The following is a 13,770-nucleotide window of genomic DNA, read 5'->3' as shown; positions in this document are numbered from 1 at the left end:
GTCCCTGGCTTCTTTTTGCTCAAGGCTAGCACTCTGCCACTTGAGCCACAGCGCCGCTTCTGTATATGTGGTGCTGGGGAATCGAACCTAGGGCCTCGTGTATCCGAGGCAGGCACTCTTGCCACTAGGCTATATCCCCAGCCCTTAGTTTTTCTTTTTAACATATTGAATTCTGCAGTTAAATAAAACCATAGCCCTTAAGGAGGGCTAGGCTACTCTATGGACAGATAGGGGTTGAGGTTATGGCAGAAAGAAAGAAGAGCAAATGAGTTGAAGAGTGATATTATTAAGAAGGTCCACCTTATCTTAGCCAAAAATTTGAGAAATGATGTTAGGAAAAAATTGAGGCTCAGGTAACTGAACTGAAAATATCTTTTTTTTTTTTTTTAATGCAAGTACTAGGGCTTAACTCAGGACCTAGGCTCTTTCCCTCGTTTTTTTTGTTGTTGTTGTTTTAAGATCAAAGCTAGTGCGCTACACCTCCATTTCTGTTTTTTTTGGTGATAAATTGGAGAAAAGAGTGGCTTAGACTCTTTCCTTGGCTAGCTTTGATCTGTGATCCTCAGAGCTCAACCTCCTGAGTAGCTAGGATTCAAGTATGAGCCACTGAGCCCAGCTCATCCTCATTTTAAGAAGCAAAATCACCCATACCTGGTGGTATGCTAGCCTCTAGCTTACTGTACAAGACTTAGCAGTGTGTGGAATGTTTTCTATTTACCTCCTCCTGCTTCTACCCTTTGCCGTTTTTGTCTGTATTGTGACTTGGTCAGACTTCACCAGAATCCCAGACCAAACATTGCCCAGATGCGCTATGTCTCCAGGTGTGATAGGTGGTTTGCAGCTTCCTCAGCCTGGGCTTGACTGGGAGGTCAGCACCGTAGGTGGGGCATACTTCACCTAAGTTAGGCTTCTATGGTAGAGAGAGTGCAAGAAGAAGGGGCAACCAGGCCCCCTACTTTCTTTAACTAGTTTTAGTCTCTTGTAGATCTAATGGATCTGCAATTTTTAAAAACCTTGAAACCAGTGTCTATTCCATGCATGCTGCTAAAGAAGTGTTGTAAAGAACCTACACACTGGGTTTGGGCTAATCTGAGAGAGAAATGAAGAAATATTGATAGACTTTCCTCCTGGTAACTGGGGAAACAGGGCTTTTAAATTTTTGACCTCATCTAAAAATTATATGCAAGTGTGTGTATGTGTGTGTGTGAAATCCAGTATGTTCTCAGAGACTTCTCTAGCCTCACATTGTGGTGACTTGGGGCACAGGCCTAAAAGAAGAGATTCCTGTGTCCCCATGTTCTTCTTCCCTGTCTCAAAGCCAAGTTCTCGCTGTCCAGGTCCCCCACTTACCCGTGGGCCAGGAGACCTTTGACGTCTTGATGGTTCTCGTGCTCATCTCTCCCAAGTGCCAGAGTCACAGCTGGAGGAGAATGAACGACTGTCATTTCCACATTGAGCCTAATGAACTTTTGGAGTGAAAAGCCTAATTTCTTCTTTAATTATAAGAAAGTAGAAAGCCAGGCACTGGTGGCTCAGGCCTGTAATCTTAGCTACTCAGGAGGCTGAGATCTGATGATCGCCCTGAGACTCTTATCTCCAATTAATCACCAGAAAACCAGAAGTAATGATGTGGCTCAAGTGGTAGAGCACTAGCCTTGAGCTGAAGAGCTCAGGGACAGGGCCCAGAGTTCAAGCCCCATGACTGACAGAAAGAAAAAAAAATAGAAAGAAATCTCATGTATGTTACTTGTGGAAGCCATGACAGAAAAAAAAGAAAAGAAAAGAAAATAGAACTCGTGTGTGTTACTTGTGGAAGCCATTTATGAACAATGGAATCCCTTTAAGACAATGCTTTGTTCAGTTTTCCCACTAGTGCTTTGAAGTGAATAAACTATTAAAAAGTTAAAAAGAAATTAAAGCAGGTGCTGGGGGTTCACACCTGTGATCCTAACTACTTTGGAGGCTGAGATCTGAGGATCACAGTTTGAAGCCAGCCTGCACAGAAAAGTCCCTGTGAGACTCTTATCTCCAGTTAACCACTCAAAAACCAGAAGTGGAGCTGAGGCTCAAAGTGGTAGAGTGCTAGCTTTGAGCAAAATTGCTCAGGGACAGCACCCATATCCTGAATTCAAACCCCACAACCAACAACAACAACAAAAATTAAACCAGTTCCATTGTTAGTTGGAGTTGACCTGAGTTATCTGTGATGTGTTAACCCAGCATCTGCAGTGAGCACTGTGGGTTCTGGGGTATTGGGTCAGGCGGTCAGCGGGCATTGTATTAGGTATTGATCACCTTTTTTTCTGTACCCTACTGTGGATTTAGGACAGCTGAGGCCACTGTTGACTCAGCCAAGTCTCTTGCCACGTGTGAGACTGGTTTGAGTTTCTGCAAATTGGAGGAGGATTTTTTTTTAGCTCTGGGTCTATCATACAGGAGGAGAAGAGCATCACTAGGAAGGAATTAAACCCTGCATGAGAACCCTCCTTTAAATGGTGCTTTTGTAACCTCTAATGCTGAAGTCCAGAGCTGCTGTTGAGTCAGTACGTCATGAAGGCGTGTGCATTCAGGTATGGATTCTAAGCTTTCTCTCCAAATGTAATTTGTCACTGGCCTCTGACATGCCTGAAAATTGTATAATAAAACAGAAATGTGGGGTGTTTCCACAAAACTGTTTAATAAAAGTATTACATAGCAATAATATTTGACTTATTGATTATATTGGTGACATCTTTCTGCCTTGAAAGTCCTAGACCCCAAAGAATATAAACTGTTAGCTGGGTGCTGGCTGCTCACACCTCTAATCCTACCCAATTATGAGGCTGAGATCTCAGGATCACAATTTGAAGTCAGCCTTGGCCACCAGCCTGTTAGACTCATATCTCCAAGTGGAGGTACAGTTCAGGTGGTAGAGCACCAACTGTGAGTGAACACCCAGGCCCTGAGTTGAAGCCTCAGTTCCAGCATACAGAAAATAAATTTTAAAAAACACAAGGATTGCCAGAGAGACACCTTTGGATAAAGGGAGGAGTCAAACTGCCCAGATGACCTTCCATCTACTGGTTTTTATTTCCCATCACCAACTGTAGGAATGCAAACTCATCTATTCTCCAAGCTGGTCATTTAGCTGCCTGTCATCCAGGCCCGTTCAGCTGCCACCTTCCAGCAAGGACTGTCACCCTCCAGCACATTCACCACCCATGGAGATCTCACAAACAGTAATGCCCACTCAGCTGCTCCAGCCTGCATCACGAAGTTTCCATGGTGTGGTGTGTGTGTATACCAGATGATTTGAGTGTACATTCAGGGTCAAGGACCACTATGCTGGGCCCTCCACTAGATAGCAAACATCATTATATATGAAGATTGATCAAACGCAGGGTGCTAGTGGCTCATACCTATACTAGCTATTCCATCTGGAGGAACCAAGTTTGAAGCCAACCTGGGAAGAAAAGGAATGGAGGTAGAAGATCTGAGTGAGGGGTTAATGGAAAAGGTTCAAGACATAGCTAAGAATTGTTCTCACCGAATAGTTTGCCATTTTTATTTCAGTGGTTATGCACTTTTACAAGTCTTTTTTTTTTTTTAACCTGCTGTTTTGATTCAGTGATGTAAAACAATGTGTTTTGCACTGTGATTTGCAGCCTGCCTATGGGCAGGTTTATGTAGCTTACAGCAAAGCTGCCAGGCTGATAGAAGCTCTTGAAATCACTTCCCAGAAATCCATGCCTGCTGTCACCACAGCCCAAGACACCCCGGGTTTAGGAACCACTCATTTTGGACTGGAGCAAAGGAGTGGCAGATTCCAGGTTTCTTTTTTGTGTGTGTGAGGTTTAACTCAGTGGCATTTTCACTCAAGGCTGGCACTCCACTATGTGAGTCACAATACCACTTCTGAAGTTTTGTTGGATAATTGGTGATAAAAGTCTCATGGACTTTGCAGCCAGAGCTGGAATCAAAAAGTGATCGTCAGATGTCAGCCTCTTGAGTAGCTAGAATTAAGAGATGTGATCTATCTGCGCCCTGCTCAAGGTTTATTAGTGACAGTTTTCCTTCACTATTCTTGCACCCAGGTTCTAGAGACTGGTCTTGATATGGGAAACAAAGTAGAGACAGAACAACAATTTCTTTATCCGCATTTTGTTTTAATAGCCACTGAAAGGAACTTTGTTTCCTCTCATTTGCCCTGTCTGCAGGTTGCCTTCGATTTAAAGGCTACAGCAATGTATAGAAATCTCTATCATACATTTATACACACGTGCCCACATGCGGTTAGCATCGGCGAGGCAGCGGGGGCCTCGCCATGCTCCTTCCCGTGAGCCCTGTTGCTGAATGCCTGCCGAGGGCCAGACATTCGAGAAGCTCCCATTTCTCCACGGGAAGTTGGGGTGACAAGTTGAGGTTGCATATTTGGAGATTGTATTAAGAGAACAGAAGGTGCTAGGCTAAACACAAGAAGGCAGCCAGGCTGTCCCCACGCACACATGGGCATGGAGCTTGCCCGGCAGGCCTGGCCCAGTGGTGCTGCCAGGGTCAGGTGCAGAGCTGTGGGTGTCGCCTGCTGAGCCCCAGCGCTGTCTAGCTGGGCCCTGCTCCTCAGTAGTGTGCATCTACTGCTGCCCCAGGGCCTCGTGCCCATCTGTAGGAGGCAGGGCTCTATTTCCCCTGAGTGTGAGGGCAGCTGCCAAGGTGCGGAACGTGCTACAGCAGGCGTCATGGTGCCCACACCGTCGAGAGCAGCATTGCAGCCAGTGTCTTCTGCACTGTCTGTGAGGGCTTTGCTTAGTCCTGGGCTTGGTAGGATTTGGCTAATGGTATTCCATCACTGCCAGAATGACTTCCTGCCTTGCTGTTTGTGGCTCTGGCTCTGGCTCTCCAGCAGTTTGGAGAGAGTGGGACCAGACCTCCTCAGTAGATGGGGAGCTGCACGGGACAGGCATGGGCCCAGGCTTCCAGCCCTTTGAAGGACCTCTGGCTTCGCTTCCTGTCTGGCTCCTGGAAGGCAAGGGTCACAAGGCTGGTGCGCACAGCAAAACCCTGAAGGATTTCACCTGCAGGCAAAAATAAGGCAGATCTAATTCAGAGAGGCTGCCGACACTCTGCGGCTGGAGGTAGAGGAGCGCTGGAAGCTGGCAACGTGGGCAAAGCTGGTTAAGCAGATGAGCCAGGGATCTGCTGGATCAGGAGGAGACACAGAGGCCCCACTTGAGAGGAAAAAGCCTCAGAGTGCTCCAATGCTCCAGCCATTTCATACTCCAGGACCAGATCCTAACAGCCTGCTCCAGGAAATTGGAGCCAGAAAGAAAAAACAAGGCCTTTCCATCCTCCAAGAGAAGGGACGCTGAGCAAGACTGTATATATAGAAACAGCCAGCTGCAGGAAAGAGGCTAGTTTATAGCAAGTCCCCCCATAATGGCGAGGAGAGGCACAGTGAGCAGGGGTCTCAGCGCATCTGAGTCTAGTTCTTCCAGGAGATGAGGGCCAGCTGAGCCACGCATCCTGTCAGCCATAGACTGCCATGGAAGCGAGGGCAGAAGGGAGGCAGAGGGAAGCAGGCACGCTGGAGGGCCACAGTGCTTGACCTGGAACTGCTGAATTACCTTAGCAAGGACAGGAGTAAGGCTGCACAGAGGCAATCTTATGAGCGATGTGCTCTCAGCTCAGGAGAAAAGGAGTCATCAAAGAAAAGTGAAACAATATTAGAAAAAAATACCAAGAGTGAGTTCAATCACTACCTACCCCATTTCCACACTGGGGATCAGCACACTATCCAATTACAGTGTAGGAAAATGTTCAACTACTTTGGTGTTCATTATTAGTATTTTGGGGTGTGCCCTCACACTCTCCTCTAGCTTTTTAGCTACCTCTGTCACCTGAGCCACACCTCCACTTCCAGCTTTTTGCTTGGTTATGAATATCACAAAGTTTTCTGCCTGGGCTGGTCTTGAACTATGATCCTCAGATCTCAGCTTCCTGAGCAGCCAGGATTACAGGCGTGAACCACCAGGGCCCTGCTTACTCTGGCATTTGAAGCCCAAGGTTAAAGGTTTAGCTTCTGATCTTTAAGCAAATATATACTCATCCAGTTTTTCCTAGGGGAGTTTTTAGGACATGGCATTTTAACAAGGCAGAGAATAACTGGTATATGTTTTGAAAAGCTTTTTCCCTTTATGGTTCAGTATGTATTGTCTAATTTCCTTTTAGATCAAGGAGAACCAGTGGATCTTTCATGATATTCTTTGTTTATGTGGATGAGTAGTACTAGGGCTTGAACCCAGGGCCTTAGCTTTTCTGCTCAAGTCTTAGACTCTAACTGCTTGAGCTACACCTCTACTTCTAGCTTATTACTGGATAATGCAGATAAGAGTCTCAGACCTTTCTGTCCGGGCTGGCTTGAGCCTTGGCCCTTAGATCTTAGCCTCCTGAATAGCTAGGGTTGCAGGCATGAGCCACTGGCGCCTGCTTTCATGATGTTCTTTAGAGGAAATGATAAATCACATTACAGTTCTCAATCTCACAGGGCACAGGGAGGCCAATTTAGAAGTTTGCATCTGGTGTTTTCATAAAGTTGTATAGGAAACTCCAGAATGCACACCTGACTTCAAGCTCCCTAAAATTCACAGACAGACTGTGAAAGTGAGAACCAAGTAAACTGCTTTCCCCCATAGTCTGGTATGATGTCAAGGAGGGGATGTGTAAGTAGAGGGAGGGTGAGGATGAGGGCAGACAGGAATGAAGAGGGGAGGGTGATGGGAAGGAAGCCAGGCCCCTTGAGGACCTGAGACCCAGCCCATGGCCCAGAAATCTCTTGGAAGGTCTGAGTGGGTCTGGGTTACCCACAGACCGATGGCAGGCAGCCATGGGGTGGGGATAGGACCTGCAGCCCTCAGTCTAGTGGCTTCCCTACCTCCAAATTTGTCCTTGCTTTCTTCAGAACATCATGGGTCCTTGTCACTGAAACAACAAAACATCCTCACAAAGCAGAAGTTACCAGCCAGCCCTCCTCACTTTACATATGTGTTCTCAAGCTTTCCCTCCAGATCCCTCAGTTTTGGGGGTCTCTCTTTTTTGTGCTGGTCCAGGGGCTTGAACACAGGGCATGGGCACTGTTCCTTACCTTTTGTGCTCACAGCTAATGCTCTACCACTTTGAGCCATAGCACTATTTACAGCCTTTTGGTGGCTAATTGGAGATGAGTCTCATGGACTTTCCCACCCAGGATTGAACCTCAACCCTCCCATCTCACTCAGCCTCCTGTGTAGCTAGGAATACAGAGGTGAGCCACCAACACCTGGCTTGGGACTGGGCAGTCTTTTGATGGATGGCTCAGTCCCTCCCTGGTGACACAGGGGCTGGGCCTATTGCAAGGGCCTCCCCCTCTGCCATCCCCGGCCTTTGTGCTGCGCAGTAGCACAAAGGGGACCAGCTGGGGACCCACACTGGCTGACGATGAAGTGCTCCATTGCATCCTTCTGCTGGCTGGCAGCCCGCAGGCGCTCAGCCGTGCTCTGAAGGAGTTTCTCCTGCGTCGACACTTGGCTCCGCAGATCCTGGAGTTCCCTCTCCATGGACTCTCCCTGTGGAAGAGGAACAGGCTCTCAGACAACCGTCAGCCGACCACGTGCCACCTTTGTGCAGAGCCCCATCATCTCCCCACTCTCTGCTTCTCTGGAGGGCGCCTGCCTCCCCCCCAGGAAGGCATCTCAACCCCGCTGTGGGCAGCAGGGCATGAGGAACACCGACAGCCCAGAAGCTCCATGCAGGCATGCGCAGGCCTACAAGACTTGTCCCCAACAACCTTGGCTTTGGATGTGCAGAAAACTCTTATCTGCAGCAGGTGCTGGCAGCTCACACCTGTCATCCCAGATACTCAGGAGGCTGAGATCTGAGGACTGTGGTTTGCAAGCAGCCCAGGTAGGAAAGTTGTGAGACTCTTATCACTAATTAACCAGCCAAAAGCTAGAAGGGAGAGCTGTGATTCAAGTTGTAGAGTGCCAGCCTTGAGTGAAAGCCAGATCAGCCCAGAGTAGAACTTGGTATGGAAATGGGCATGGCAGAGGATGGGGCATGGCTAGGGTAAATGGAAGGACTTCCTCAACTATTGCAACTGGAGATAATGGAAATAAGTACTGAGGCAGCACTCAGAACCAAGTACTGGCACAGAAGAAAAAAAAGTAAAAGAGGGAGAGAGGGAGGGAGGGAGGGAGGCAGGGAGGGAAAGGCAGGCAGACGGGGCCTCTCACCACTTTGCCCAATGGCAAAGGGCCTCGGGAGCTTGGCAAAGCCGCCCGCCAGAACATGGTGAGGAGGGCCCCGGCCTCATCCAGGGTGTGGCTCAGGGCACCAGCCCTGCTCCGCAGCTCAGTGGCACCTGTGCTGCTCAGCACCTGGGGAGGATAAAGGAGAACTTAGTGAACAGCACTGCAGCGGAGGACTTAGTACCCATAACCATCACTGGCCGCCATGTGGGGAGCCAACACCACCTTCAGAAATCATCCACATCATCCCCTTAATGGACCAGGCAGCACGAGCCCAGATGCCACACAGTGCTGCCTGACAGAGCTGCGCCTGGCCCTGGGGTGGCTCCTCCAAGGCTGGCCTCCCGTGCATCCACCGACCCACAGCCACTGGTGTCTGTGAAGCACACCAAGAAGCTTTGCTAATTGCCAGCGCTGCCCTGCTCGGTCTGAACAAGGAATCCCTGCACCATTAGGCTTCCCACCCTGTCCATCCATGAGAGCCAGGGACATCTGTCCACAGATAGCCATGTGCCAGCACGGCTGTGGCCAAGGACCAGGGTACTTAGAACAGCATCCCGTAAATACCACTGAGCTTCTACAGAGAGACAACACCCAGAAAGCCAGATCAGCCCAGAGTAGAACTTGGTATGGAAATGGGTGTGGCAGAGGATGGGGCATGGCTAGGGTAAATGGAAGGACTTCCTCAACTATTGCAACTGGAGATAATGGAAATAAGTACTGAGCAGAGGAGGGGAAATCGGAGGAATAAGGGCCCAAGGACAGAGTCTGCCTAAGCATGCAGGTATGATTACCTCTGTGTGCTGAGGTTCAAGGCCAGCGAAGGTGCATGCTGGCAGCACGAGGGACAGAATCTTCTGGACCAGCAGTTTGGCCTCCCCAATCTGCTGTCTTAGAGCACTGTAGTCGTCCACGTGGCCAACAACATGGCGGCCATTCTTGTTAGCAAAGCAGCCATCTGTGGCCTCACCCTCTAGCACAGGGTGGTTTCTGCTTACTGGAGAAGCCTCCGAACCCAGCTCTGGAAAGAAAAGCCACAGCAGAACAGGAGTCCTGGCTGTTCGTGAGGACCTCCCCAGCTCAGTCCAAAGAGGCCGGGACTAAGAAAGGTAGACTAAAAACACAAAGGGAGCCAGATATAGGGCTCATGCCGGTAATGCTAGCTATTGTAAGGGCAAAGACCCAGAGGATTGGGGTAAAAAGCTAGGCTGGAGGCGTGGCTCAAGTGGTAGAGGACCAGCAAGACTGGTAAGCATGACACCTCGAGTTCAAACCAACAAAAAATGTACAGAGTGGGTAAAGTTCATAGAGTTATTCTAAATTCTCTATGTTTAGAACATTCCTTATATCATCTCATAATAATATAATGTTTTCAATTTATATTGTTATGGACTAGACACTCGAGACAAATGATAGTAGAAAATAAGTTTATAGGTCAACAAGAAAAATAGCTGCGGGGCTGGGGATATGGCCTAGTGGCAAGAGTGCTTGCTTCGTGTACATGAGGCCCTGGGTTCAATTCCCCAGCACCACATATACAGAAAATGGCCAGAAGTGGCGCTGTGGCTCAAGTGGCAGAGTGCTAACCTTGAGGAAGAAGAAGCCAGGGACAGTGCTCAAGCCCTGAGTCCAAGCCCCAGGACTGGCCGAAAAAAGCAAACCAAAACAAAACAAAAATAGCTGCAAAATAGGGAATGCCTTTAAGAATAGAAAAAAGGGAGGGAGGAAAGATGGCGCCGTCACATTAGGGAGGCACCCCAACTCGCTCCAACTGAATAGTGAGCCGGGAATGCCAGCACCCAACACCCCATCAAGAATCCAGAAAACCGGGGCTGGGGATATAGCCTAGTGGCAAGAGTGCCTGCCTCGGATACACGAGGCCCTAGGTTCGATTCCCCAGCACCACATATACAGAAAACGGCCAGAAGCGGCGCTGTGGCTCAAGTGGCGGAGTGCTAGCCTTGAGCGGGAAGAAGCCAGGGACAGTGCTCAGGCCCTGAGTCCAAGGCCCAGGACTGGCCAAAAAAAAAAAAAAAAAAAGAATCCAGAAAACCCAACAACCAGAAGCAACAGAGAAACACAGGAAACGAAAAAGAAGAGCCTATAACCAGCATGGAGCCGGAAAATCTCCGGGGTACCATCCCCCCACCTGCCGACCCTGGCCCAAACAGGGCCAGGCTGGGAAAGGGGACCCGGCGCCAGCAAACCAACAGCCGAAAAGTCACACCAGGAGCACAGAGTCCAGACAGCAGGAGCTCCACAGACCCCAGACTGAACGCAGACCAACTGAGACAGACAGTGGCGGCAAGGGACCAGAGGTGCGGAACCAAATGGCCAGGATCAGACGTAAGCAGCAGGGAAACCCACGGTGCAGACGGGGAGAGCCGGGACCACCACCACCAAATGACCGATCACCACACCCCAGCACCACAGCCCCAAAAATCCCACAACAGCGCGGGACACACACACAATCCAGGACCAGAGCAATCCACACACGTGGGCGAGCCACCTCTCAGCGGCAAATCTCAATCTGAGAGGTGAGCTCCTCTGACCAAGGTACCGAGTGGAAAAAAGAACCAAAGAAGAGAAAAGCCTCCAAGCCATGCTGAATCAGCGACCTGCAACCCCCCACCACAGGCACGCTAGGGTCAGCACAGCACAGCAGCAGGACACTGTCCCGCAGAGAAAGACACAGAACCTACCCACCACCAAGTGCGGGGAGGGTGACCACCCCGGCAACAACTGAGACGGTCACACTCACCCATTGGGCAGTAAGGTTCAACAGCCAAACTCAAACCCAGAGCCAGGACACAAGTCTTCCACTGACAGACCAGTGGGAACCAGCACAAAGCCAACCCAAGGAGGCCACCTACAGATCTCCAGATGCGCAAATCACAAAGAAATATTACAAATTTCATGAAATGGCAAGCCAACTCGCCAGCTCCAAAAAGCAGTACGACCGAAGAGGAGATGGAGAATAAAAAACAACTAAGGCTATGGTAGCAGAAATGATGGAAAGCCTCAGGAACGAATTCAGAAAACAATTCTAGGAGTTTAGAATGGAAGTCTCAAAGGACCTTCAGGAAGTCAAGAAAGAAATGGAAGCAAAAATGGATACAGTGCAAACCTCCATTAAAAGAAGACCTTAACATCCTGAGAAGCAAAATGCACAAAAAAAAAAAATAGATTTAAAATACAACTCTTTAAAGGAAGAAATTTCCATGATCAGAGCTGATCTGGCAACCATAAATAGTTCCCTGACTTCCATAAACTCCATACTTGAATCCACAGCACAAAGAATTGACCATATTGAATCCAGAATCTCTCTCTTGGACGATGATGCAGCCGATAAGGACCAGAAAATTACCACACTCCAAGAAACGGTAAAGCTCCAGGGCAGACTAATCCAGGAACTAGTGGACAAAGACAAGAGATATAATCTGTGCATAATTGGAATAGAAGAAGGAGCCAAATACCAGAGCAGAGGGCTTCAACATATTTTCAATAAAGTTATTGCAGAAAACTTCCCCAATCTCACAAGGGACCTCACCCGGGTAACCGAAGCCTATAGGACACCTGGAAGACCAGACCCTAGAAAATCTTCATCCAGGGCACATAATCAAGACTTCAGATTTCAAGAACAAAGAGCAAATTTTGAATGCAGCTGAAGTGAAGAAAGATTTATTACAATGGGAAAAGGATCCGAATAATAGCAGACCTCTCCACACAAACCTACCACGCACGAAGAGAGTTGAAGAACACCATCCAAGTCCTACAGGCCAACAATTGCCAACCCAGAATTAGATATCCAGCGAAACTAGAATTCATATTCGAGGGAAAAACCAGATCTTTCCATAGCAAAGAGGATCTAAAAGAGTATGTGAATAAAAAACCAGCCCTACAGCAAATTCTAAGAGGGGAACCCCACCCAACAGAAATCATACAGGACACACAGACAAACAGAAAGAAACTACAATAGCCAGAGCCCAACAGAAAGAGCAGCTCACTAAAGACAAGGAAAAAAAGAGAGGAAAAACAGCCTAACAGGAAAATGGAAGGGGAAAAAACACTCTTATCCTTGATCTCTTTGAATATGAATGGTATAAACTCTCCGATAAAGAGAAGCAGACTGGCAGAGTGGATCCGCAAACAAAAAGTTGGCATCTGTTGTCTAAAAGAGACCCATCTTACAGCAAGGGATAAAAACAGGCTCCGAATGAAAGGATGGAGCAAGATCTTCCAAGAAAACGCACAGGAGTAGCCATCCTGACCTCAGACAAGCTGGACTTCTCATTAAAATCAACTCAAAAAGAAGAAGGAGGCTGGGGATATGGCCTAGTGGCAAGAGTGGCAAGCAGGCTTCATCCCACAGACAGAAGGATGGTTCAACATACATAAATCAATCAATGTAATTCACCACATCAACAGAACTAAAATCAAGAATCACATTGTTGGGCTGGGGATATAGCCTAGCGGCAAGAGTGCCTGCCTCGGATACACGAGGCCCTAGGTTCGATTCCCCAGCACCACATATACAGAAAACGGCCAGAAGCGGCGCTGTGGCTCAAGTGGCAGAGTGCTAGCCTTGAGCGGGAAGAAGCCAGGGACAGTGCTCAGGCCCTGAGTCCAAGGCCCAGGACTGGCAAAAAAAAAAAAAAAAGAATCAGGCAACAACAAATGCTGGAGGGGGTGCAGGGAAAGAAGAACCCTTCTCCATTGTTGGTGGGAGTGCAAATTAGTACAACCACTTTGGAGAACAGTATGGAGGTTTCTCAAAAAGCTCAACATAGACCAACCCTATGACCCAGCCATACCACTCCTAGGCATCTATCCTGAACAACAAGTCCCAAGATATCAAAAAGATATTTGCATTTCCATGTTTATCGCTGCACAATTCACAATAGCCAAAATATGGAAACAATCCAGATGTCCCTCCATAGATGAATGGATCCAAAAAATATGGTACCTATATACAATGGAATACTAAATAGTGATAAGAAATGGTGAAATATTGGTATTCGCAGGGAAATGGTCAGAACTTGAACAAATAATGTTGAGTGAGACAAGCCTAGAACACAGAAAACAAAGGGGCATGATCTCCTTGATATATGACTGTTAAGGAGGGAGGAGGGGGAGACAGTAGAGACCAGGTCTGCGAAACCAAAAACTTCTTGTCAAATGGTATTTCCCACAGGTTTGGGTCAGTGACCCTACAGTATGTAACTAAAACCAAACAACTACTCAACATATAAAGGTCAAAAATAGACCTCTCAGTGGATCACAATAGCTCAAAAGCTATGTATGTATGTTCATGTAAGACTATTGTTGACATATTGTCTACTGTCGACATTACATTTAAAGCCCTAGGTGAATTTTCTTTGGCGTAGGCCACGTGGCTACTGTATATGTTCTTGGTACACTGTGTATTGTATATATGTCTACCTGACCTAGGGAAGGGAAAGAAAAACAGGGTGTAAGATATCACAAGAAATGTACACACTGCCCTACTATG

The 13,770-nt window shown here is 47.9% G+C and overlaps 1 protein-coding gene across 1 annotated transcript in view; it reads right to left on the bottom strand.

The window, feature by feature from the left end:
* Positions 1–4,124: 4,124 nt before the first annotated feature.
* Positions 4,125–13,770, bottom strand: part of LOC125355488 (phosphodiesterase 4D interacting protein) — a 120,062-nt gene continuing 110,416 nt past the window's right edge. Inside the window, 5 exon segments of the mRNA XM_048351888.1 lie at positions 4,125–4,995; positions 6,908–6,954; positions 7,439–7,577; positions 8,244–8,387; positions 9,053–9,279. Of these exon segments, the coding sequence (XP_048207845.1) occupies positions 4,909–4,995; positions 6,908–6,954; positions 7,439–7,577; positions 8,244–8,387; positions 9,053–9,279 (644 nt within the window). The 3' untranslated portion in view covers positions 4,125–4,908.

Source organism: Perognathus longimembris, chromosome 7 (genome assembly GCF_023159225.1).
Source record: "Perognathus longimembris pacificus isolate PPM17 chromosome 7, ASM2315922v1, whole genome shotgun sequence".
NCBI lineage: Eukaryota > Metazoa > Chordata > Mammalia > Rodentia > Heteromyidae > Perognathus > Perognathus longimembris.
The sequence above is the reverse complement of the archived record's forward strand: the minus strand, read 5'-3'. Positions and strand labels throughout refer to the sequence as shown.